At 41.0% G+C, this 26,273-nt stretch overlaps 2 protein-coding genes across 5 annotated transcripts in view; both read left to right on the top strand.

Moving 5' to 3' along the window:
* The first annotated feature begins 142 nt into the window (after nucleotides 1-142).
* CFAP300 (cilia and flagella associated protein 300) lies at nucleotides 143-21,539 on the top strand. The gene is made up of 7 exons (XM_009898422.2): nucleotides 143-255; nucleotides 744-825; nucleotides 2,242-2,314; nucleotides 8,266-8,432; nucleotides 11,207-11,379; nucleotides 17,725-17,791; nucleotides 21,408-21,539. Exons 1-7 carry the CDS (start codon nucleotides 146-148, stop codon nucleotides 21,537-21,539), a joined length of 804 nt encoding a protein of 267 aa, XP_009896724.2. The 5' UTR covers nucleotides 143-145.
* A 1,016-nt stretch (nucleotides 21,540-22,555) lies between these two features.
* The window catches only part of YAP1 (Yes1 associated transcriptional regulator), a 95,146-nt gene continuing 91,428 nt past the window's right edge, over nucleotides 22,556-26,273 (top strand). For 3 of the 4 annotated variants that reach the window (XM_054164742.1, XM_054164740.1, XM_054164741.1), the window contains exon 1: nucleotides 22,557-23,167. In XM_054164742.1, coding sequence (XP_054020717.1) covers nucleotides 22,850-23,167 — 318 coding nt within the window. In that variant the 5' untranslated portion in view covers nucleotides 22,557-22,849. Of the gene's footprint in view, nucleotides 23,168-26,273 lie in introns of all 4 variants that reach the window. The other variant, XM_054164739.1, reaches the window with a different exon arrangement.

The raw sequence follows: 26,273 nt of genomic DNA, 5'->3' as shown, positions 1-26,273 counted from the left end.
GTGTCTTGCGGCCCTCACGGGTCACGGCTGGGCGGCGGAACTCTCGTGAGCGGGGCCGAGGCCCGCGGCGGGAGCGCGCCGGCAGAGCGCCGCCCGCGCGGCCACGTTCCCACGGCAACCGCCGAGCCGCCGACGGCTCGGGAAGATGTCTGCCGAGGACCGGCGCTGTGCGGCGGGCTTCGTTTTCCGCGCTCTGCCCCAGAAAGTTTTCCCCAGCCTGGAGGACAGGGACATCAGAGAACGACTCCTCAAATGGTGGGAGGGGGAAAGCCCCGTGTGAGAGGCATCTCGCTGTGTGTGGCGGGAAGCTGGGAGAGGCGGGAGGGAGGGCGGCGCTGAGGGCTGCGGTCGGCACCACAGCCGCGCCCTCAGGGTTCCCCTCTGAAGTTGCGGTGGGTCCGTCGGTCCCTCATCCCCCTCTCCACAACTGGAAGCCTTCTCAGGGTTCGTCAGGCACGTAAAATGCCTTGTCTGGGAGGAGCAAGGCGTTTATCTTTGTCTGCCAGTTAGCCGAGATCCATTTCGGCTTGGCAGTGTTGCTCTGATGCTGCTTGAGAGGTGATGGTGCTTCCCTCACCCCGCCAAGAAAGGGCGGGAGGCGGTTATAAGTGAGAATGGGGAGGGGAAAAAAAGAAGTGTAGTTCTTGGTCAGAATGGGACTTTATATAGTGTACCTTGGTAGATTTGCAGAGTGACTAAATACCTAGCATGTCTGCGGAGTAATCTCACTTTTCCCATTTCAGGTGCATGCAAGACAGGATCACAGCACAAGCATTCAGTTTTGACCAGCAGTTTAAGCCCTATCAAAAGGATGAATTTATTATGGTAGTTCTAAGTACTTTGCGTTTTCAGTTGGCTTTTTTTCATTGAAACTATATATTGCAAAACTGTATAACGGCAGACATTGTAGGAGTGTAGCTCAGGGTCCCCTTGAAAGGAGGTGATTTAGGTGTGATGCTTAAGTCTGTGTTGCCCAGTAAAAATATTCCAGTCTGTGCTAATGTTCTTCAGTTTGAAGAGGGAAGAATTTAGTCAAATATTCAAGATTCCCAGGGATGGGAGTCTGAATTGGATGCTGATCTGGGCCACCTCATTTAGTGTTGGAAAGCCCATTCAGGTGGGGACAAAACAGTGTACATGCATTTGGTGCCCTTACTCGTAGCTATTACTGCTTTGTCCCAGTAAGTACATCATGTAATTAGACAGTATATGCAGTATAGATCCAAAAATACAAGATGAAAAATTTATTGCATATCATTGCTTTATGCTGAAGTTTTGTGCTCTCAGCGTTTTGAGGTTTGACTCTTTTGCTGATTTTGTCCTCTCCTTTTGTTGTCTGCAAAGTCAAATCTGTCATCTATTTGCAGAGAGAAAACGATAATAATCTGTAGGTTTAAGAACTGTGGTTTTAAAAACAACCTTTTGATTTGTTGCATGTCTACTTTATATCATTATCCTGGATAAAGAATTCAGCCTTTTTGTATCTTAAAGAAATTCACACAGAAATCCAGCAGCATTTCATCACCCACTGATACACATTTCAAATGATTGAAAGCTGCAAAATATGCATTTACATTCTCAGTGCTTGTCTGAATTAAAAATGTATACATATCATTGTGAAGTGATGAATTCTGAGTTGCTGTGAATTAACTGAGAACAAAGAGACCATTACATTATATAGGCTGATTTTTCTGTATCCCAGAGATGTGGGAAAGAAATTTGATGTAGAGACAGAAAAATCCATAATTTTCTTAGGAGTTTCTTCCATGATTAGTCACTCTGCTTGTATGCATATGCATAAGGGTAGGTTCTCTTAATTGGCTTATGAATCATTTAAACTTGTCAGCCACCAGCATTACTATGCATGTCTTCTTTTTAAAACTGATAAATCAGTAACATAAACAACTTGGGTCTTACTCTGGAACATCTTCTCCACCCTGTTAGCAACTTGTGGATTTCTTCTCTAACTGTTCAATAATTTTTGTGTGTCTCTACACATTTTGTAAATAAATTTGAAGCTTGGATAAAAATTTTACAGTCATACTTAGAATTTAATTTTTCACCTCAGCAATATGGCATGCAACTCTTCTTCCATTTTTTTTTCTATCTCCTGGGATTTCACAGAATTGTCTTATATATTCTTGGATAAAAGTGCTTTACTGCAAAACCTTAATACTGCACACAGAAATTAGGTTTTTGTTTAATTTCATTAACATGTATTCTCTTATTTCAATGTTGCAGGCATTTTTTAATGACCCAAACGTGAACTCCAGTTTAAAGTTGCTCTCAGCTTCAGGGCAATGGACTACATTGGGTAAATTCAGAATAAATTAATCTCAACTAATAAATCTGTGCTGCTACTGTTTTGTAGTAATGATCATCTATGTGTGTCTTCACAAGGCAGAAATATCTTAAGGAATGACTTTTTTTTTTACTAAATATTCTTAGTTTGTTAATAAATTGCCATGTTTTACACTTGATTTTATCTTTTGACCCCTGCTCTATTCCCTATACCAAGCTACTAGAATTGTTTTCAAGTGGTCTGTGACATCCAGTTGACCTGATCATGTATCAAGACATAATCAGTTGCACCAATGGTGGAATTATAGTACTACCTTGTTCAGATGGTATTTGGAGACAGGCACTCTTCTATAGATGGCAATTGCCTAGTTTAGGACAGATCTGAGATTATCACTATGTTACAATTTAAGTTGAGAGAACAGAAGATTACAGTATTCCCTGAGCTTCTGTAAATAATGTTCTCTGCACAACAAAAGTGATCTAGCTGCAGGAAGAAAACTATTTGATGGGTTACCCTAGTTGCAATTGCGGCATAAGGTTAACTTGTACTTTGTTTCCATATTGTTGACTGCTTGTAACACTTGGTTTTCTGTAGATGGAAGCAAGACACTAGAGGAGAAAGCAAAATAAAAAATATGGCTTTTAAAGTGGTTCTATAAAATCATGTGCTGTTTGCTTTTGGTCTAAGTGACACAGTTCTGTGGAAACTACATGTGATAATGCCCTGTAATTTTGTGCATAACATGAACTTTGATATTTCCAAAGTGAATTTTTCTTTCTTTAGTAGGAATATTTTAAAAAGAGAAGTCCTCAGTTCTTTTGGTTTCTCTGCAAAAAACTTTACTATTTGTAAATATTTAATGGAGCTTTGGGAATTTTCTAACTTTTCCATTTCAGCTCTTTGGAATTGGCATAGGTTTTCCCCACTATATGCAGTGACACTAGGCATTGCCACCTTTTTGTCAGCAAAATCCATTTTCCAAACACTGTATCTGGCTGTTAAAACAATTGAAATATGTATGATGCAGAAAGTATCTTGAGTCCCATTTGGGTACATCTTTTTCACTTTGGCAAACAGGGAAAAATACATAAAAAATTCAGTCTGGGCAAACCTTTTCCTGCAAGGAATTTTTCAGGCTCTGTGCCTAGTCCTGTGTCTAAGTCGTAGACCTTGCCAGCCCCCATAGTGAAGGTCAGTAGGTTACATACCTTGTGTTAAGAATGAAGGGTCACTTGCCAAGTATCCTGGCTTAACTCCTGATTCTGCTCTGTCTTCCTTGGCAGTAATAAGGAAATGCATTAGAAGTAATGCATTTTGTCCTGAGGACTGGAAGGGTTCCCTTTCTAAATCCTGAACAGCTGGTATACCCCACTTGCTCTTAAAGTTTCATCTTCCTATTCTTTGCCTATTTTTGGTGAGGAATGTTGGCACATTTTTCTATACTTAGTCTTCATGTGCATTTTTTTAAATATAGTAAGAAGTGGGAGGAGGTAAAGAATAATCTAATATTTTCTTCAGACATGCTGATAAATGAATCCAAATATACCATTTCCTTAACACTGTAGACTAACTCTTGAAAACAACTCCCTGATCTTGAAAGAAAATACTGAAAAGGGGCTTGTTTTGCTTTGTAGAAACTCTGAAGAGACATGCATAATTTAGGTTGATTCAAATACTGTATTTATTCTCTTGCAAACAAAAATGTTAGGGTAGTGGGGATTTGTTGTTGTTATTTGTTTGTTGGCTTTTTTCCAGGGGGGATATTCTGATATAAGTGAGGCTTCCTAGAAACTTCCCTTCTCCAAAACATTAGCTTGGGCAGAAAGTGTTTATGGACCCATGGAAAGATGTGAGCACATATAAAACATCAATATAATATTGCCTTGTGAGACCATTTATTATCATAATCCATTTGTCTTTTTCTGGGCTGTGGTCCCCTCTGCTCACTAAGAAATTGTCTTTTTAATTCAGTGTGCATGGTTTAATTTTCATCTTTAGTTCTCTGTGACTTGTCTATCTCCTTTTCTTAAAATCTGTTTCTAAAAGTTCTTTACAACTTTTGTTTTCCTCTATATAATCACATTTTTTATTTTTATGACTGTTTTTCATCCACACCTTAATATTATCAGACTGTAATACCCTCAGTCTCCATCTGTTAGATCAAAAGGTGGCATAAAACATGGGCTCCCCAAAGACTGCAACATATGCCTCTCTTCTCAGCTTCTCCATGTTTTGGGATTCCTGGTAGAAAGGATTCAAATTTTAACATTAATTGAAATATAATTGTAGGTAAACAATACACAAGGATATTCTCTAATCTGCTTCATCTGATCAGACAGATACTTAATTACCTTCTCTCGTACCATACACTTTTTTGCCTTTTGTAGTAGGGATATTTTCCCCTCTTCATAGCTGCAAGGCACAGTACCTCGTAGTTTTGTCATCTGCTTTAAGTTCCCCCTTCATCTGTTACTCTCATATTGCTAAAATTGAAGCAGCAAAAGGAACAGATTTGATGCATGTCAATTTAGGGTTTGAGTCTTGTATTCTTAAATAGTTGCAATGAAAACTAAATAGTAGGTTTTTTTTCCCCTTGGATGCATTACTGCCCTTGCACCTGTCAGCAGCCTTGAGGAGGCAGGACTGTATCTGTTTAAGCTCAATTAACACTTGAAAAGTTATCTTCAAAGGTCTAGGGTTACTGTCTGTTTGTGTAAGTAAAAATGTAGTATTTGCTGAAGAAAGATTCTTGACTTGCCATATGTGCTAACAATTGCTGTCTTTGGAATGAAACTTTAAAATCTGGAAGGTAATTTTAAATCAGCATTTTTTTGAGACTACTGCTATAGATTATCATTTGCAAAAAAAACTGTCAATGCAGTTTGAAACTATCTATAATCAAGCTGTACTTCTTACTTTTGAAACACCAACTTTTTAATACAGAGCACTGAGCTTGCATTATGCATCTTCTATTTAAACTGCTTTGTAAAGAGTAACTTGAAAGATGTTTCCCTAAGGTAAAAATATTCCTTAAACTCTGGAGGAATTCTAAATACACCTAATCTGGGCTTTATCTGCTCCATGCTAGATGTGCAATGTATTCACTTAAAAAAATATATTGACAGCACTTTATAGGTGTTCCTGAGCTAGCTGTTATGGGAACCTTAATCTGCTTCAGTACTTCTCAGCTCTTTGTTTTCCACTTGCAGAGTTGTCAAAGCATTTCTTCTTCCTATTTTATTGTTCACTTTTACAGTGTTGTTAAAACTGGTCACTCTTTTCCAGGAAATTCTGAATCTCTGGTTTCAAATTGAGTACACTGGATGCTCCTAGTCTCCAAGTTTTCCGTTTGTAATTTGGTTTTCTGAACCCCTAAATAGATTGCAAAGCTCTTGATTCTTTTTCCTGATGAAAGTTTTCATAAAAATCTTGTTTCGAAGCAGAAGTGTCTCTCATTTTCTTTTCTTCCCCCATAAGATCCTAACAATTTGAAGGTCTATAAATAGCTCAATTTCTTATAATTTGACCTCCATGACAGTGAAAAGGTAAGATTCTCTTTTTTTTCTCAAATAATTTAACACCAGGAGCAGGGAGGTCATTCTGCCCCTGTACACTGCACTGGTTAGGCCACACCTGGAGTCCTGTGTCCAGTTCTGGGCCGCCCAGTTTAGGAAGGATGTTGACTTGCTGGAGCGTGTCCAGAGAAGAGCAACAAAGTTGGTGAGGGGCTTGGAACACAAGCCCTACGAGGAGAGACTGAGGGAGTAGGGGTTGCTTAGCCTGAAGAAGAGGAGGCTCAGGGGAGACCTTATTGCTCTCTACAACTACCTGTAGGGAGGTTGTAGACAGGCAAGAAGTTGGTCTCTTCTCCCAGGCAACCAGCACCAGAACAAGAGGACACAGTCTCAGGCTGCACCAGGGGAGTTTTAGGCTGGAGGATAGGAGGAAGTTTTACACAGAGAGAGTGATTGCCCATTGGAATGGGCTGCCTGAGGAGGTGGAGTCACCATCACTGGAGGTGTTCAGGAGGAGACTTGATGGGGTGCTTGGTGCCATGGTTTAGTTGATTAGGTGGTGTTGGATGGTAGGTTGGACACAATGTTCTCAAAGGTCTCTTCCAACCTGGTTTATTCTATTCTAACGTGGGTTTTTTCCTAAGGTTGTGAGGCTGTAAGTCATATTACTTTTTTTTCTTCTCACTTGTAATTTTGGTTACATAATTTGAATTTTTTTTTTATAGTTACTATGTGGATGGGTAGGAGAATGTCCTAAACCTTTTTTCTTTATTAACGGTTACTCTTTTTCATAACCATTTCTGTAGATTTGAAACTAAGTAATTAAATGATGAGGTTTTTCTCTGCATCACACTGGCCCAATAGAATAATTATAAAATTATAAAATTTCACAGCAGTATTTTGAGCTTAAGTAGGGCACATTTTCTAACTATCTAATTACAGTTCCTTTTAATTTTTCCCTCATGTTGACAACTGATACAGTTCATCTAGGGTTGGATACAGAAATCCCAGTCCTCCTTAACCCATGAATGATCTCCATGTAATGATGTATGGGAGAAATTCCAGGGACTTTTTTGAAGATGGGGGAAAAGAGAAATTTTATGTTATGCTACATTTGCAAAGATTAGGATCAGAACAAAATTATAGGTGCTTTTGGAAGCATCATGGTTCATATATCCCCTTTTTGGCATGTTCCTGAACTAATGTCTTGCCTGAATTTCCTAAATACTTGTCTTTAGTGATCCTTTTGGTCAGTTTGTCAGGACAGCACTTAGTTATATCTTTAATTATATGCTCAAAAACTGCTTGATTCTGTGATGATGTTGACCGGCCTCCCATCAAGGGAATCTACAGAGAAGGCTAAATTCATGGAATGCTGTGAATATTATCTCTGCTGAGACATGTTGCCCTTGTGTTGCATGCTCACTTGTGCTCTCCTTCCCTCTCCTGTGCAGAAGTGCTTTGAAGGGTGTCGAGGGGGAATTGGAGAAGTGAAGATGTTCTAACATTTGGTCGGAACATTTGGACTGTAGAGAACAGATGGAACTGGACTGAGTCCAAAGCTTCTTAAACATGGAGTCTAATGCTATTTGAGATGCCATAAGTTACCCAACACCATGCAGACAGATTTGTAGATGTAACACTGTATGTAGAGAAGATATGTGCCCTTATAGACTGATACCTCAAAGAAAATACTGTAGGGTGTCTCAAATGGCACTGCATGTCTGTGAGCAATGGGATCAAGCCTTGGAGGACTTGCAAGCCCAGAAAACAGAAAAAATGTGGAAAAATGTCCTCTGCACTTATTGGTTACAGACAATAATACTCTAGATTCATATGGGAAGTGCTGATAGTGCTTTTTTCATCTTCTGAAATAGCTGGTTAGTAAAGCTTACCCTAGCTACCAAGTAACTTTTCAAAACATTCAGCTATAATACCTAACAAAGCAAAAATTCATCAGGGCTGTGTTCATGCTTGTTTGCACTTTGTGGGGTGCTATTAGCAGCTATGGAATTTTGTACTTCATGCCAGATTGGGTATTTGTCTTCAGATTCTTGAAGGTTTAAGATGTGAAATACGATTTTTCTAAACATGATCTGATGTGATGTTCGGTTCACATGGTGTTTCTTCTGTGACTTGTTTTGGTTGATAGTATTTACCAACAGGGGGAGCAGACACATGTGTAGCACAGAATTGAATAGAGCCTGGATGGAAAGCAGCATTCAAATGGCTTAAATGTTTTCTTTATGCATGTTTGTTTCTTGGCTTGCCTAATTTTCTGAGGGACTGTGTGACTAAGCATACTTCTGTGATTCGGCATTTTCTTTAAAGAATATGCCACACAACCACTTGGAGACACTCTATCAAATTGCAATTACTGTAAAACCATTAGTAGGTGCAAATTCTCCTATTTTATTTATGGCAAGAAAGGCTTCCTATATATTCCAGGTTCCAAAGTGACAAAAGTTGAAGCTACAGTGGTGCCCTGTACACAGATTTCCATGGCATTTTTTGACCGGCTATACTCTGAAGGAGTTGTTAGAGAAAGTGGACATACTGTGAAATGTTATGAGGACTATTATGATGGTATTCTCATCCCAGATGAACTAAGAAAGGTCAGTATAGCAGCAAATAATTAATTGTACTTTTTAATACTCTGCTGTAACCACATATTTAGCCTGGAGAAAAGAAGGCTCTAGGGCAGACCTTATAGCAGCCTTCCAGTACCTGAAAGGGGCATACTAGAAGGCAGGGAAAGGATTTTTCACAAGGGCTTCTTGTGATAGAATGAGAAGGAATGGGATGAAGCTTGAGGAGGGCAGGTTTAGACCAGAGATTAGGAAGAAATTCTTTAGAATAAGGGTGGTGAGACACTGGAATAGGTTGCCCAGGGAGGTCATAGATGCCCCCTCCCTGGAAACCTTAAGGCCAGGCTGGATGAAGCCTTTAGCAACTTGGTCTAGTGGAGGAGGTCCCTGCCTGTGGTGAGGGGTGTGTGGAACTAGATGATCTTTAAAATCTGTTGCAATCCAAACCATTCCATGAATCTTTCAGGGGGGTTTTGAGTTTTGTTTGTGTGTGTTTTCCCTAACAATACATACTTTCCATGGCTGTCAATGATAGTTTTTGCCATGTGATAGAAATGACTGAAGCAGTGCCTGAATATGTGAGAGCAATGGCTATTCTCCAGGTGAGCCCTATTTCCTTTTTAGATGGGAAAAAAGATAGAGCTGCCTTCTATTCACCCTCATCTGAGGTAGTCAGTGCTTAGGTGTGCATGAGGGGAAAGGTAGCTACTACTTAGGCTCAAGGTGAGGAGAAAGTTTTTCACAGAGTTATTAGCTGTTGGAATGGGCTGCCCAAGGAGGTGGTGGAGTCAGGACCCCTGGAGGTGTTCAACAGGGGATTAGATGTGGCACTTGGTGCCATGGTTTAGTAGTCATGAGGTGTTGGGTGACAGGTTGGACTTGATGATCTTTGAGGTCTTTTCCAGCCTTATTGATTCTATTCTATTTGTTTGCATAAAAGGGGAAAACAAGTAGTGCCAAAGGAGAGGTCGCATGGTACCCAGAGCTGTGGGTTCACCCAACTTTACATGTAGTTGATGAAATTGAATATACTTAATAGTTACATCCTGATGCATTCCTAGCTAGGAATGCTGACCATGTTATATGTGAAGGCATATAAGTACAGTTATCTTTATGTATTTTCACTGAAGCAAAGGGGAGAAAACTGTGGAAAAAGTACATTATTTTTCAGTGTAACACTGGAATAGGAATAAAACTAACTTCTGAGCAGGCCTGGAAGGTAAAAGCTGTTTGTTTTACTCCAGCAGAGGTGTCAGAGAGCAAGTTATTCTAAAAAAGAATCTCTCTAATAGTGGCACCTTCTTAATCAATGTCTTCACTGTGTTTCTTTTGACTTCATAAGCTGAAACAATTTTTTTTACTTATGTTTGTTTAGCATTAGCAAAACATAGTGTGGCAGAACTGGATTTTGCTCTTCCTTGTGTATATATAATCAACATAAGTACTTAATAATTATAGAGTTGCACTCATTTGCACTTGGCAAATCCTTTGAAGGCAATGTACCTGAACCAGTGACACTGGTTACAGGATGTGGCCTGAAATACTGGTCCGTCTTGTAAAGTTCTGGGAAAAGGACAGAACTCAAGCTCATGTTTGAACTTCAGATGTGGTTTGTAGCCTAGCAGTTCACAGTACTATGTATTTACTTATAAGTTTGGTATATGTGAAATGTATTTTGAAAATTAAGTATATTTGATGTAGGAAAGTTAGAGGCAACATTTAAAATAAATCATTGGAGTTCCATTTTCCTTCCCTTGAAAGATTTACATGTGTTTGAAACTAATGTGATTTCTGTTGATAAAACCTGAGATGGCAGACAGGATTAAGAGTCCAGTCTTCCAGGAACCAAGTCAAAAGTTAGACAGCACCCCAGGACAGTAGACTGTAGGGGGCAGCAAACTGTCTAGCTCTTGGCATCAGAGGGTGGCCCTTAGCTGCAACACTCCCTATTTCCTTCCTGCCTGCCACCTCTTGCTTCAACCAAGAAAGAGGTTGGAATATGTGAGCTGGACATCAACAACAGTTGCTCCCCTGACCCTTTTTAACTCGGGCTGTGTAATGCTATAAAGACCAGAGAGCAGTAAACTCATTTCTAGCTTTGATGTTTGCCTAGGTTGGCTTCTGTAGTTTGGCTGAGGTGACTCAAACGTCTTGTAGCCATACTGAGTTACCATTCCCACCCACCCATACAGTGTGCAGTGTTGGGACTAAGCTATCAAGTCTCCTGTGTTCACATAAAACTGCAACAAGAGGCAGGTGAGATGGATGGAGGCAGCTCAATAGCCTGTCTGGCTAATCCAGGCTACAGATAAAGGCTCACTAGAGTCTGCAGTGAAGAACGAAGTGAGTTTGAGTGGTCTTTGGGACAACACTGAGATTCCCTTACAAATGTGAGGCAATTGTATAACCTTTGAGCAAAAAGGCAAATATAGGCAGTGTTAACAAAGACAAACTAATGGGCAGTGACTGACAAACCAAATATAGCTAATTATTTTCAGAATATTGATAACTTTGTTAGCATGATGAGCAATTAAACAGTGAATAACAAAATGCTTGAAAAAAAATCTTCTGTTATGTCTTGTGGGCACAAATCTCTAAATTCTACTTCCAAAATGTATAGATACAATACATTTTGGAAGTAGAATTTAGAGTGAAGTACTTATTTCCATTCCTAGTTCGCAGATTGTATATTTCATTATAGTTATAACTTTGGCACACAAAATAGTTGCATTGTTTATAAACAATCTCAAATAAGAAACTTCCATCTATGTGACTTCTTTGTTATATTCATGTTCTACAAGGCCTTGCTTGTAGAAGACTCAGACCATTATGACTTATTCAGTCAACTGGATCACGAGGAGTTTCTATTCTGTCTTTTTAAGCATCTTTGCATTGGAGGAACTCTTTGCCAGTTTGAAGATGTAGTTGGTCCATACTTAGAAACTACAAAAGCACTATATAAAGACTTGGTGAGGTAAGTGTTTTCTGTTACATAAAACTGCTATTTCTGTGTATGTGCTGTGCATAGATACTTTGTTGTGTGAATCTGTTGTGTTTCTGCTCCAAAAAAAAGGGGTTGTAATTTAATCAGTCTGCAACTTTATTTGTCCTCAGCTGTCAAGATGCTGTGTAGTTGTGCAGTTGTAAAATACATGCAATCTTAATGGCACCTGTCTCACTTAAAAACCTTTGATTATGGACATTATTATTTATGGACATTGATATTTTACAATTTGCTCCCATTCTAAAGGTTTTTGTTTCTGTAATTGTCTACTGAAACCGTGACTGGAACCAGATTATGTTCCCACTGTCATTGACGAAATATCAACAATTAAGTCATGGACTACTTTTTAGCTGTTTTTTTCCCCTTAAGATTAAAAAAGCTAAATACAGTAGTTGAAATTTTTTGTTCTGTACATTTTTTTTTCCAGCTGAATGTTTTGACTATTAAAAAAATACAGTTGGATTTTGGTGTTTTTAATTCCACAAATACACTTACTGCAGCGTAAAGCTAAGCCAAGGGGTAGAATCTGTCTAATAACATGACATTACTGCACAACAGTGCAGTAATGCACATTTTTTGCCATGTCTGGTGTATGGAGTTCTTTGGAATTTTATATTATTTGGGTTGGTTGGGTTTTTTTTTGGGGGGGGGAGCTTTTTTGTTTTGTTATGTTGTTGGTGTTTGGGTTTTTTTTAGATTAGAGGTAATTCAAATAAGGAAAAAAAGGCAGCTTTTTGCCCTGTTTTGATATATCCATATACTGACTTCTCCAACTGAAAACATTGCTTGTTTCATAGGGCAATGAAGTTGGTGAGGGGTTTGGAGCACAAGCCCTATGAGGAGAGACTGAGGGAGCTGGGGTTGCTTAGCCTGGAGAAGAGAAGACACAGGGGTGACCTTATTGCTCTCTACAACTACCTGAAAGGAGGTTGTAGACAGGCAGATGTTGGTCTCTTCTCCCAGGCAGCCAGCACCAGAACAAGAGGACACAGTCTCAAGCTGCACCAGGGGAGGTTTAGGCTGGATGTTAGGAAGAAGTTCTTCATAGAAAGAGTGATTGCCCATTGGAATGGGCTGCCCGGGGAGGTGGTGGAGTCACCATCAGTGGAGGTGTTCAGGAGGAGACTTGATGGGGTGCTTGGTGCCGTGGGTTAGTTGTTTGGGTGGGTTGGATTGGTTGATGGGTTGGACGTGATGATCTTGAAGGTCTCTTCCAACCTGGTTTATTCTATTCTATAGTTAGTGTGAAATTGAATGTATTTATCAGTTATGCAAAGACTCCTTCCTAGCTAAGCTAATGGGAATATGACTATTATCAATATTGCTGATGTTGTTACAATTTTAAATATAAAGAACAATATTAACCTGAACAATGGTTGCTGAACAAATTGATATTTTTTTCTCCTATTTTAAGATTAAACATAAGCATGTTAGGAAAAAGTAATGTATGATGTAGTTGTCGTGAACTCTATTCTTAAGCTGTCTTTGGATAAACTTAAGAGTAAAATTTATGTCTGAAACAAAGATACAGTGAAACAATTAGATCCAGTGATCCTTAAACACCTGAGTATTTCTTTGCTGTTGTAGCACTTGTGTATAGATTCCTGTATCCAAACAAAATATTTTGCTGGTTTGGGGATTCTTTTTGGTAATACATAACCAAAGAAGCTTACAAATCTTTAATAACTCCTAAGGAGCTTTCAGATTTTCTCATGGTCAGTACCTTTCAGGGTGTGAGACTTACTCATGGGCTGTTTTCCAGGGTCATCGAAAATAAATTATTAAAGTAGCTGTAGAATAGTTGATACTTTTAGAGAAACCTCTAAACCAGACAAATTGTTATCAGTATTCCAAGAAGATTTTTCTAGAAATAATAAGATAAGTTTATTGCATGTATTAATTTGAATACTGTAATAAGCCACCAGAGCTCTCCAATTAGTGTGCTTATTTTTGATATTTTCATATTGTACATAGAAATCAATTCAGTTCTTCAAAATACAGAATATGCTATAAAAGGATCCATCAGGGCTTCAGCTCTAGCCTCCCTTTTCTTTTAAACTGATCACTCTGCGCTTGAAACAAACTGCTTGTTCCTCTAATCCTTGGGTTTAGGTGTCTCTACATTGACTATAGCTGTTTCTGCTCTTGTACTGTTGAAATGACCTAGGACAATGCACAAATCCAATCAGTGCCTTCACTTTGTTTCCCTTTGCTGTTGTTTTCTTCTAAACATGTTCAAATTTAAACTACTCCTTTTCTTTACGTTCCTATCTCCTTAAACCTTTTTTCTTCCTCTTTCTTCCTCTAAAATTTGATAAGAATATCAAGTAATTCTTGCAGTAGTAGTTCACTGCAGTGGGGTTGGACTATGACTTTTAAAGGTACTCTCCAACCCCAAACATTCAATCTTAAACTAAAGCATCTGCCAAATTTCCCTCCATGTTTTCATCTTGCTTTCAAGGTTTACTTTTTCTCTACTCTCAACCTGTTTCTTACTGACTCTTTGTGTTTCTGATTTTTTCATGTGAGCTACTCTATATACATGACAGGACTGTATGCATACAGGACAGTATCAGGAGGAAACCTTTCAAGGGACACTCCTCCATTCCTTTGTATTTTGGTATTTAGGTGTTTGTTTTGTTTCTAGTTTTGTCCTTTTTTTCCCTCTAGCTGGCAGCTTGCTTTCTATCCTCCAAAACTTTGAAATACATCTACTCAGTCCATGTGATATAACTGATCTTCGGTATTCATGTGCTGCATGTCCCTCCATTTCTATGCCTATAATTGGCTCTTGGTTTCTCACTGCCAGTAGAGCTGGCATTACACTAACAATTGAAAAAGAAAGTGATGATTTAACTATACCTTTTATCTTACTCCTTTGATTCTAAGTTTTCTGTTGGTCCCATGATAAAAGCTTTTGATCTTGACATTTCAGACTTTCCCTTCCCCTTCACAATCATGGCTGTCTCCTGCCTTGTCTCATACCCCCCTGTCTCCAGGTTATCCAAAATTCTGTTTTGTTACCACCATTTTGAGGAAAAAGCCAGTGGAAAGGATAAGCAATGCAGCTCTGCAGAGACACTCATGATAGTCTTGATGTAACTTCTAGTTTCTAGTCCATGCTGTGCACTGTGTTACTTCATTTTTGCACAAATCACCAGAAAGTAATGAAAGTTACTTTTTAAATGGTCTCTTATATTTACTAAACAATTGCCAATGAAAGTAGTGGTCTCTTAAATTCTGTTTACCAAACAGTTCACCTTCAAATTCTTGTCAAATACTGGCTGTTCTTTAAATTCTTTTCTCCACTGCTGTCCTGCATCTGACTTCTTTTCATCTTGGACTGCAGTCTCATCAGATACTTTCTAATCTTTCTAAAGTGATATTACAAACTTTTCATGGTTTACAGAATTCTAGTGAACTATACTTTTCTCAAACTTTTTGTTTTGAGGGCTTGGTGGAAAACAAATGGGTAGCACTGTAGTTATTAGTGCATTGAAAAGTTAGTCCCCCCAGATAAACAGTCTAATAGTTACATATTCATAAAGGTATAAAACACCACAATTTGGTCCTGTAACAAATTTTCTTATGGAGAAGAGCCTTGGCATGAAGAGTTCCATTAAAGTGTCTTTAGTGCTGGGCATGGCAAACCTGTTATGGGCTTTTCCCCACTTCTCTTCCCTATAGCCTTTCTTCTGGCCTTTCCTGGCTTCTAACTCCAAGGCATTAGTGTTCAAAATAACATCAAAAGGCTTGTGATCTAATTTCATTAAACATTTTCCATGTATATTGTGTTATTATGAGAGAATGCAATAATCTTTTGAAATTAACTACTCTAGATATTTTACAAGCACAGCTAGGAGCTTCCAAATACAGCTACTAAATGGCAGGCGTTTTCTCCTTTGTGAAAAGAGTAATAATTCCTTCCCAATGGATTAATGTGCAATTTGTTGTCTTTTTCTAACACAGCAGTAATTTGTCTGTGATGAGCTGAATCCATCCAGAATTTTAGTGTTGTGTTGCATCTGGTGTGGCCTAAATAATTCCAAAGTCTTTCTCATAGTATTTTTTCTTTAGTTAAACAATACATTTAAATGACAAAAACTTGTCAATTAATCTATGAAGCTTGGTTGATAAATCCTGTCTTCTGTACTTAACCCCTGATTTTCCTGACGTTGTCTCTTCATGCTAGAGTATCTTGTAGTCATTCTTCTTCTTTCTGTGCCATCTCCATGCTCTTTCCACCATAATAAATGAATTTATGTGAAAACACTTTGAGTTCTTTGTATGTTTGAAAGCCTACTAAAATACTGTCAGTAAGGTTAGGAGAGAAATAGAGCCCAAACTGAATTGAGAGGTGATATTCTTGATGCCCATTAAAATGATGAAGAAGCTACTCTATTCAGTGAATAGTTTAGAAGTTAACAATTTGAAGGAACAAAGTGTAGTATTAAGACTATTTTTAAGGAAATAGAGCAAACCAGACTGTCAAAGTCAACCTGCTGGTTTCTTTCAAGTCAGCAAGGAAAGAATCTTGTCTGATTGTGGCAGATATATTATCTTGCCTTAAAAACTAATCAAAATACTAAAACTAAACAGGCTGAAGAATTACTTAAAGAAAGCTAATCACAAGGGGAAATTTTTTTAAGGCAGTGGAATACATAGGAAGGCATTATTTTGGTATTCTGGATAGATATAAAACCCAAGAAACCAGAAATCAAAAGCATTGTTTTCAGAGACCAGAATATGAAGCCAGATTAATTTAAATACAACTGTAGCTTTTGGGGGTGGTGATACACAGAAGAAAGTGCTAACCCCACTAACCCTCTATACCTTTTTCTAAAAGCTGTCAATCTTTCAGCAGAGACATTTAAACAGTTTCTGAAAGGCTGCAGTTTACAGCCCAGTACATTAGCATAAACTGACATCCGTGTTAGTTTACCTCAATATGCTGGTCTGTAAACTTCAGTGGTTCAGAAGCTGAGTCATGAACCAGTTGAGCTGTCCCTGCTGGGAAGGAATTAAATCCCCAGAGGGGTGGTAAGGCAGACAACTGGGGCCAGTAGTAGTTTCAGCAATACCATCTTAATCCACCCCTGAGTATATCAAAATGTCAGTTGCAATGAAAAATTCTGAGAAAGCCTCCTTACTGACTCACCACAGGAAAGATCAACTTCACACTATAGGCTTAATTCGTACATGACTCTGTCATTACAGATGAAATCAGTTAATTGAAGAGTCAGTTTCTTTTATTGGTTGGAGAGACTGAATCAACAAAGATGACGTTTGATTTGGGGTTTGTCTTACAAAAAGAAGCTTTGCAAAGCAGTGGTCATAGGAGACTGCTGTCACAGGCAGCTTGGAGCTGGTGCAGTGTACAACTGGGCTGTTCAACACACATCTTCTAGCAACTTAGCTACACTGGGACCATTCCAGGGAACTGAACGTGTTTGTGACAAACAGGTTTTGAGCTATGCATTTCTTCCAACTGTATCAGTATGGAATTTATAAAGCTCAGCTGCTCCCCAGTGAGTTCATGTAACTAAGAATCTGTGAAATTAGATAAATGAGTAGAAGTTACACAGGCTAATTTATGGAGAAATGTAAGTGTTCCTTAAAGCAGATTTAAGGAAAATTGACACATTTGAAAATAATTTGCCTTTAAAAGATGTTGAGATGCCTGGATGCTTTGCAGTAATATCTTGGTGTTATTAGTAACTGTGATGGAGGAAATGGCAGTCTCCACAACACACTTAGGATGCTATTCTTAAGTTGCATAGCTGCCCCTACATACAACACTCCAATGGAAGAAAATGGACATCAGCTAATTTCTAATTAATACATAATTATAGTTCAAGCCTGCATTTCTTCACCAGTACTGCTGCTACTTCTTGTACCATGTATTAAGATGCCATTGACTTTGCAGGGTTTTCTTCTCAAAGAATATTTAAAACAAATGAGAAAATACAAAATGTTCAACTAAATAACTTTTCATAACTACCCAAACACAAACTTCATAATGGAGTCATCTGGCATCGTTAATACTGCTGTGATTTAGTAGCTGAAAATGGGGAAACCTAAGGAGGTGACTACATACATGAAATAGTTTTCAGCAATATCCACATTAGTTGTCATCATATCCACATTATCTAAAAATGCTCAATGTGACATGAGCTGAATCATGATTATTAATTTGACCTTGATGAAATGTGAGTGAGAATACAGTGCACATGTTAAGTTGTTTATTGAGTGAAGTATTCTAATAATCAGTGCTTTCTGCACATGTTAAATGTGTTCTATTCCTCTGTATTTCAGTGTTCAAAAGAATCCTGAAACAAAAGAAATACATGTTATTTCTACAGTTTTCAGAGTGTCTGCATATGTAAGTATTTTTTTAGTACAGGGTTTTACTGGAAGTATTGTATGTAGCATGAAATAATGCAATGATGTGTACACAAATAAAGTATAGTACTCCATTTTAAGGGATTTTCACATAGTTGTTGTCCTTTCCCCCTCATCTCATCCTGCTTTTTTGACCTCTTTGTTAACTCTACATCAGTTACCACCAACTAAAGTTTTATTTGGTAGCTCACTAAAAATAGATTTACTGGATTACACTTGAAGTCATAACAGTCATCCAGAAACTAGTTTATGGGGAGGAGGGGGAAGGAAAGCCACCACATATCTTTAGGTCTGGCAATTCTGATTTTAGATCTAGATTTAGTTGAGGCAGCAGTAAGAATTAAGAATGCACTCTTGGTATAGTTCTGTGTTTAGAAATGTTACTAGAGTTTTCTGAGTAGCTTGTACTACATCTGTCTCTTTAAAAACTGAAAGGAAGTTTAGTATACAAAAAGGCTGGGGTGTTGAGATGACTGCTAACTTCCCTTGTCAAGTCCCATTCCTGTTTCTCTTACAAAATCATACATTTACCATCAAGATAAGTTTGAGAACTGGCTGCATGTTTACTAGATTCAGCATATCTGTCATTTAATTGTTACAATACAGTGAACTACACCAAATTCTTCTTGAGTAACCACCATGTGTAATAATTAAATGTCAGATAACATACCCACTTTCAAAACAACTAGGTGATGTCATTTCAAACTACACAAATTTCCCTGTAAGTTGACAATAGCCGAGTTGTTCATCTGCAGGTCATCACCTTTTAAATACTACATGTGATTCATAAAAGGCTTTTGAAAAGAAGCACTTTATGGGTGTATCAAAATTTGCCTATCTATTAGGCTGCAGACTGTAACAAAAATAAAAGAACAAAGCAAACTCCTGATAACTTTTATGTTCTTCTGTTATTACTGTTTTCTCCCCCTCTCCAAATCAATTGTATTAATATGAACTTTGCAGATCTCTGTTTAGGTAGATGCATGATATTTCAAAGCTTCCCTAACTGTCTTTGCCACAGTACTGGGGAGGAGGGAAGACAGACTTTGGCAACTTTTTGAAAACAAAAGTTGGATGGGTAAAATAATCCAGTGTAAATACGGAGCAGGCTATCCTTGCTGTACACTTGGGGGAAAACTGGGTTTTGCAGCACATTCTGAAAGTTGGTTGAGGTGAAGGAGAATTCTGAAATTCTCTGTTTGCATTAAAGAACATCCTGAAGAATTTTCTCTGTTCTGAGAGAAAAGCATAAACAGGTACATCTAGATTGCTTGATGGCTCCATAGATCAAAAGTCCTTGAATTCTACTTGGCAATTAGCGCATGGGCATGTACTGGAGTACAAACCTTGTGATGAAAAGTTTCTCTCAACAGCATTTCTGCAGTTTCTGACTTCATTGGGTAAATAATTGTAGAGTGTATTATTGTAGTTTTAATATTAAGCTGACAATTTTTACATTATGTTTTCTGGGTTTGTGTCTGAAAGAAAGAGACATGCCCTCTTAGCCTGTTATGAATAAAAGCTGTGTGGTAGAAGTGACTTGAAGACCAGCTCAGTAGCCAGAACACATTTTTTGCAAGATGGATTAATAAATGAACAAATAACTATATTCATAGATTTGCACAAGTACAGATGGAGCAGGAATTAATAACTTAGTGTAACACCATCCTGATGCTATTCTTTTGGGCTTATTTGTGTTTTAAGCTGTGGCTAAGAAGCCCTTGCTTTGGAAACAGCATCAAAAAATAGCACACTATAGGAGATGGAAATATTTCAAGGTATTAGAGTGGAGATATAAATGTCTGTATATCTGTTTAGCATCTAAACTTGATAGACATGGGCATCACAAGAAAAATCTTGTGAGCAAGTACTCTGTTAAACTCCAAACACTCTGGAGAATTGTGTGGATTTCATATCATGAAAGGCTGTTACAGCTGAGGTATTTGGATGCTAATTGGTATTTGAGCACTTTCTTCACCTGAACTCAACTATGGCAGTGTTAGAAATCGGCATAATGCATAGTTTATTCACAAAGTGTTAAAAATATATTGATTAGATTATGCAGTTTTGAGAGCTGTTCAGTATCTTTATTTCTGTATTACACTACGCATACATACTCTTAAATCATCAGCTGATTGTGTTGCTACGAACAAAACCCAAAATGATCCTATTCTTAATATCAATAAATCAGTCATTACACTCCTGCATGTCTGAAGTCCAGAGTACACATGGAACTGGCATGAGGTCTCTTCCAACCTTAGTGATACTGTGATTACACATACTCTGCTCTGAAAACCAGAGTACGTCTGTGTAAATTCCAGAGCTCAAGTATTCTAGGGGCTTTGTGACTACTTCTACTAATTGAATTTAAGAACCCTTTTCATCTAATTAGATTATAGTCATTATTTTCCTCATACCAGGTTTAGTATATTCTGAAGTTCTTGAAATGCATTACACCAAGACTTAACTCAAGTCTTGTTCTTGCATTGTTGGATGGGTGTGTTAACACTGCCTTCTAAGAGTCAAAACCTCAACTGACACTGGTAAAATCCATAAGGACCGAAGGAGTGAGATCTGCAGTAGCAATGGGGAAAAAAAGCTTAATGACTGACTGATCACATCTTAATGATGGTCTACTCCAGAGTAGTCTGTAGTCCAGGAGTTGAAAATTTTCCTAGAGAAAACAGACATTATAAGCAACAAAGTAGTTTCTCTCAGGAAAAAGAGTGGACCAGAATCTACATCTCTTCAACTGTTGTATGAAGGTGGTGGGGAGCAGGAGGAAACTGTTACATGTTTTAAAAGGTGTCAGCTATTTGTTGACCTTTCAGATGTTCAACTGCTATACTGACTGAATTGGAAAAATAATCAACTCTCCCAAAACCCAGCTAGTTGCTAGATCCCTACTGGATTTGAAGTGTGTGGCAAGCTGTGCTGTCCTGTCAAGGCTGAAACTTTCATTGATGTGGGCAGATGCAGGGTGTTAAGTTCAAGAGCCCAGTTCTTGTAGCATTAATTGTCAGCTAAATGTGGGGGTTTTTTCAGAAGGAGGATTTTGGAACTAGGTGCCTAGATTCCCTTCAACCACTTTCTGAGGACTGGCACACAAAATGTTTTCAGTAACAGTTCAAAGTTGTCAGTAAGAGCTGTAATGAAGGTTTTCCTCAGACACAAATACTTGAAACTGAGCAGATGCATTAACAAATGTTAAGTGAAAAAGAACAGCTTTATATATTGAATCCCTACATCTATTTCTGTTTCAGAGGAACTATGATTGCACTGTTGTAAGTTTAATAATCTGCATTTTAGTGTCTAGTTGTGTCTGCACGTGCTTACATATTTAATTTTACATTAATATTAAATTTACCTCAAGGTTATTTGGAACTATTCAGAGAGAAGTACTGTGCACTTTGTAGTGGCAGGATCCGATCTCCTAGAGACATGATGCTGCTTAAATAAGCTACAATGTATTTATTTTGCCATGAAATAAGCTGCTACGATTGGAACAAAATGAGACATTCATTTAGATTTATGAATTCTCTCCTGAGATTCCAGGTTGTTGCTAATACAGGGGTGATTTTTTTAACTCCTCACAGGATAACAAAGGCCTATGTTACCCTTCAAGCAAAAGCCACGAACAGACTTTTGCCTACTTGATTGTGGACCCCTGCAAGCGACATGTGCACACTCTGTATCATTGTTTTGGTGCAGACGTATTTAGCAGCTAGTTACAAACTTGACTGTTCCCCAGATTGCCTAGTTTTCTTACGAGGAAAAAAAATTGCTCTTTGATTACCTGCTCTGTATAGCTATGCCTTCATACAGATGTTTGAACACGGTTAGTGACAGAAGTTTTTCAGTGTTTAAAAGGCATTCTTCTTGAAGCTGTTTTCCTGAGTTTTGTCTTCCCTCAGGCATTTTATCTAATAAAGGGTATTTCTCTAGATGTCTTCTCTTTATGAACTTTTTTTTTTCAGATCCGCAACACTTAAGTGCTCTAGAGTCGGTGAAATCCCTGGGGAATCGGTAGAAAGTTCGCCAGGCGGCCCGGCCCGCGCCGACTTCCCTCGCTCCCACACTCCACTGCCCCTCACCCGCGGCCCCCGCTTCGTTCCGCTTGGTAACAGCCCCGAGGAAAGGCAGTGCCGCCCGGGGCGCGGCCGCCCGCCACGGCCAGGTGAAGCAGGAGCCAAGGGCTGCCCGGCTGGGCCCGGTCTTCTCGCCCCGCGAAAGGCTGGGCCGCCCGGCCGATGCCCTTGCTGCGGGAGGGGGCTGGTCGTAGCGAGGTGGAGGTAGTCCGGGCCGAGTCCCCGCCTGCGGGATGAGTGTTGGGGAGCAGCCCCCACCCGGCGGCGGTTGGCGGGGGGTTGGGTGCCCGACCCCCTTCCGGGCCGACGGGGGAGGGGAGCACGGCCGCCCCTCCCCACTCCCTGGCGGAGCGGCCGCTTGGAAGTTGGGATAGAAGTTCGGGATAGAAAAAAAGTTCTGGGTGTCGGCACCGCTCCGTGGCAGCCGAGGCCGGGTGGGAGCGCGGGGTGGGGGGGGTGGGGGGTGATTGCCAAGCCCGGGTGTAAGGCGGCTGCGGGCTGCGCGGGGCTAGGGGGTGTCCCTTGCGCTGGGCGCCCCCCGAGTAGGAGGCGGCGCGGACGGACGCGCGCAGGAAGGCTGCGCAGCACAGGCTCTCTCGGTCGGATACGGTGCGGGCGGGCTCGCTCAGGAGGGGCGGAGCCGGCGGCGGAGAGTGATTCGGGCGGGCGTAACTCCGAACTTTTGTTTGGTGTGTTGTGTGAGTTAGTTTCCGCCGCCGGGACAGAGGCGCCGGCCGGGCTGGGCCGGGCTCAGGGAAGCGCCGCACGGTCGGAGTTGTTTTGCCAGTTACTGCGGCCGGGTCGGTTTCCCTGCAGAGGAGTGAGAAGCACCAGCGACAGCAGGACGAGCCGCGGCCCGGGGAACGGGGCATGCGGGGCTGGGAATCTGGGCTCTGAGTCGCCGAGCCCCGCCAGGGAAGCGCCGGGGGGGGTTGGGTCCCGACGGAGCCATGGATCCCGGGCAGCCTCAACCGCAGCAGCAACCGCAGGCAACGCAATCCCCGGCCTCGCAGCAGCAGCCGTCGCAGCCCCCGGGCACGGTGTCGGGGACCCCGGCCGGCGCGGCACAGCCCCCAGGCGCGGGGCCCCCTCCGGCGGGGCACCAGATCGTCCATGTGCGGGGCGACTCGGAGACCGACTTGGAGGCGCTGTTCAACGCCGTGATGAACCCCAAGGGCGCCAACGTGCCTCACACGCTGCCCATGCGGCTTCGGAAGCTTCCCGACTCCTTCTTCAAGCCGCCCGAGCCCAAGGCCCACTCCCGCCAGGTGAGGGGGAGGGGGCGGCCGCGCCGCGGGCGGGCGGGAGGCGAGGGGCGGCCCGGCCGTGAGCTAGTTCTCTCCCTGCTGCCGCCAGCTTCTCTGAAGGAGGTGTAGGGGGGAGGGGGCATGTGAGGGAATCCGCCCTTCGTGAGCTTCAGCGGCGTGGGGGGGCACCCGGCCAGGGCTGCCGGGTTGCTCGCTCCCTTTCTGTATCCCTTGCTTTGCGGGGCAGTCCGCCTTTCTCCGCCTGCCGCCATCCCCCTCCCTCTTTATTTGTTCTTCCCCAGGGGCGGGGGCACCTCCTCCCGCGCTTCGGGGCGCTGAGGGGAGCCGGTAGCGCGGCGGGCGGCCCTTAGCCCCGGCCCGGTCTCCGGCGGGGCCTCGGACTCCACATCCGCTCCTTGGCGAGTCCCGCAGTCACTTTATCGGCCTTGTCGGGAAGGTGGCGGTGGCGAGGGGAGAGCCTCTGAAAACTTGTGTGAAAATGCTTGGCAGGCGGGGCGAATTTCGCTTTGAGTTCTGATCCTCCTGTGCCCTGAGGTTGTCCGTCTGCGGAGGGAGGTAGTGAAGTTGTGCCAATCTCTCTCCCCGGCTCCGACAAACAATATGGATGTAGTTTTCCCACCATTTCATCACTGCTCTGAGTTGAGTAGGATTAACCCCTCTCCCCCCATACACGCACTGAAGAAGCTAGATTTCCGAGCCACCCCTCAGGTCTAGCGACGTCCAGGGTCCTCCGAGTTTCTGCCTGAACCCCGCGAAGGAGAGGCTTGAAGTCGCAAATCTCGGAGCCCGGACGCAGGACTGGGGGCTGCCGAGGCCTCAACAGGGCCGTCCCGAAGGGGATGCGGGAGAGGGTCGGTGTTCGGCTTCCGAGAGGTTTTGGTCGCTAAGCAGAGTGATTTTTGTGCCGTGACCCAAGTGTTGGTGCGAATATGACTGGAAGTTAACGTTTGGACTGCTGTTACCAACTTTTTTTGCAAGGAGGCTGTGCCTACTTCCAGTGTTTCATTAAGAAATGAACTTTGTTGCTAAGCTATAAAGTAGGGTTTATTATCGGCTATTGTCACTTTATCTGTGTAGCCAGTAGGAGTGAAACTTGTTCTGTGTACTGGTGCATGGTACTCTTGTTGTTAAGGGTCTGTCAATATTTCCATTATTAAACGACTGTTTTGAAGAATTCATAACTTTGCTTCAGAAGTTCACTCCAGGCTGATTCTTGGCACGTATTCTCTCAGCCTAAGAGTTAATTCATCTACCACAGACTCGAAAAATCAGTCTGGCTTTCATATTGGAAGACTGAAAAGAAAATGGAAAGGGGTGGGGCTGAGTTGCTTCTGTAGTTTTCCTTGCTTCTGACTCGCAGATCTTTAATAACATACTGAAATCCAGCGAGGAATAAGGTTATTACTTGTAATTTTTGCTAAATCTTGAGGATCATATCGCAGTTCCATTGTGCACAGAGGTGAACTGGTATGCATTTCAGCTAGCACTTGGGGCTGTGTCTCAAATACAGTCAAAATACAGTAACGGCATTTCAATAGCTGTCACCTCCAAAATGCACTTAATGTGTGTGACGTTGACACAAGTTGTACTTTTAAGCTTATGCACCCATCTGGATGCGTTCATGTGCAACCTGCACTAGATTCTGTGGACCTGCTCTGGAAGGGGTGTTGGACTCGATGATCTCAGGAGGTCCCTTGCAACCCCTAACATCCTGTGATCTTGCTTCTGTATATTAGTTACTCTTCATCTGTAATGCATATATAGTTGGTTCCTTGTACCAGTCATTCATTCCTAAACTACAACACTTCAAGTCCAACTAAAGCCAAAGAATCGTTTGCTTCACTGTGGATTGTCTTTTAAAATGAAACTGTTTTCATTTTCCTTTTTTTTTTTTGGCTTAGTTGTGCCACAAAAACTAACAGGAAAGGTCTTTTCAAAGAAAAAGCAGAAAATGTCTTTACATATCTGCACTTCTCCCTGTTTCCCAAGAATTGTCTCAGATTCAGTTGATTTGCAACTTACATATTTGGTTTAAATGCAAACATAGGATAATTAGTTTCCAATTTAATATAAGAAACTTCACAGGTGGTTGCGTAGAGATGTAGTGTAGGTGTGGGGCTTAGGGACATGATTTAATGGTAGACTTGGCAGTGCCAGGTTGGTGATTGGACTCAAAAGATCTTAAAGGTCTTTTCCAACTTGATTCTGTGATTTTTGATTTTTATGAAGCAGAATTCTCAGTCTGAAGAGTATGTAAGTGTGGTCTCCTGTGGTGCAATAACTCATGTAGAAAGGTGTGGCAGGGGCTGATACATGCATCCTATTATAGGTGCCCAGGTTGTTCTGATGCATCTACAAAATAGATTAAGTGGTAAATACAGTTTTTAAGAAGCCAGCATTACTTTAATCCAGTTTTTCAGAACTGCCTCTTCTATTTTGTGAATGTGTAATTAGTGCTGGGAAGGGACTTAGTTATACTTAAAACTGGTAACTGATTTTGTGAATAATTTCTGATTGACTGATTAAACAGTTTGCTGAAGCTTTGCCTTGGATAAAGCATGGGAAGACTCTTCATAAGCTCCCAATACCCTTAAAAGTGCAGTTTGTGTGGGGGATAGGAAATTTTGTGTTCTGTCTCGTTATATAGGGTGTTTATATTTTTTGTGGTTGGGTTGAGGAGTCTTCCACTGCTGGAGCTCACTGCAAATGTCTGCTGGCATTTCTTTGTTGCTTTTCTCCTTGAGTAATTGTATAAACCCTCTGCAGAGGACTGTATGTGTGGTGTCCTTGCACCCCCATGTACCCATTTCAAATGGAGAGTGGGAAATGAACTCCTCCAGCAGAAAGTGGGTGTGATTGTGACGGGTGGGTGCAGTCCAGTAAGGAACCATATGCTGTATGAGGTCTGCTGACTGTGGCCATGTATTTTACTTAATCTCTATCAAGCATAAGAACTTTAGTTTCCAAGATAAAGCTGAAGGCGCTTAGCACATACTTACAGTCAATATTTTGCGAGTTACACGAGGGCTGTTGTGATGCTAATTAACCAACCTTGGAGGCTTTCTTGAACAACAACAACAACTGGAAAATAATCAGAACTTTAGAA

This window comes from Dryobates pubescens, chromosome 10 (assembly GCF_014839835.1).
Source record: "Dryobates pubescens isolate bDryPub1 chromosome 10, bDryPub1.pri, whole genome shotgun sequence".
NCBI classification, from domain to species: Eukaryota; Metazoa; Chordata; class Aves; order Piciformes; family Picidae; genus Dryobates; species Dryobates pubescens.
This window is presented reverse-complemented; position numbering and strand designations above follow the sequence as displayed.

What these genes read in the sequence shown, in the direction of transcription:
- CFAP300 (XM_009898422.2), top strand. Translation starts at nt 146, where the DNA reads ATGTCTGCCGAGGACCGGCGCTGTGCGGCGGGCTTCGTTTTCCGCGCT. An exon ending in AGAGAACGACTCCTCAAATG is followed by an intron (nt 256 to 743) that starts GTGGGAGGGGGA and finishes TTCCCATTTCAG; the next exon opens with GTGCATGCAAGACAGGATCA. An exon ending in TCCCAGATGAACTAAGAAAG is followed by an intron (nt 8,433 to 11,206) that starts GTCAGTATAGCA and finishes ATGTTCTACAAG; the next exon opens with GCCTTGCTTGTAGAAGACTC.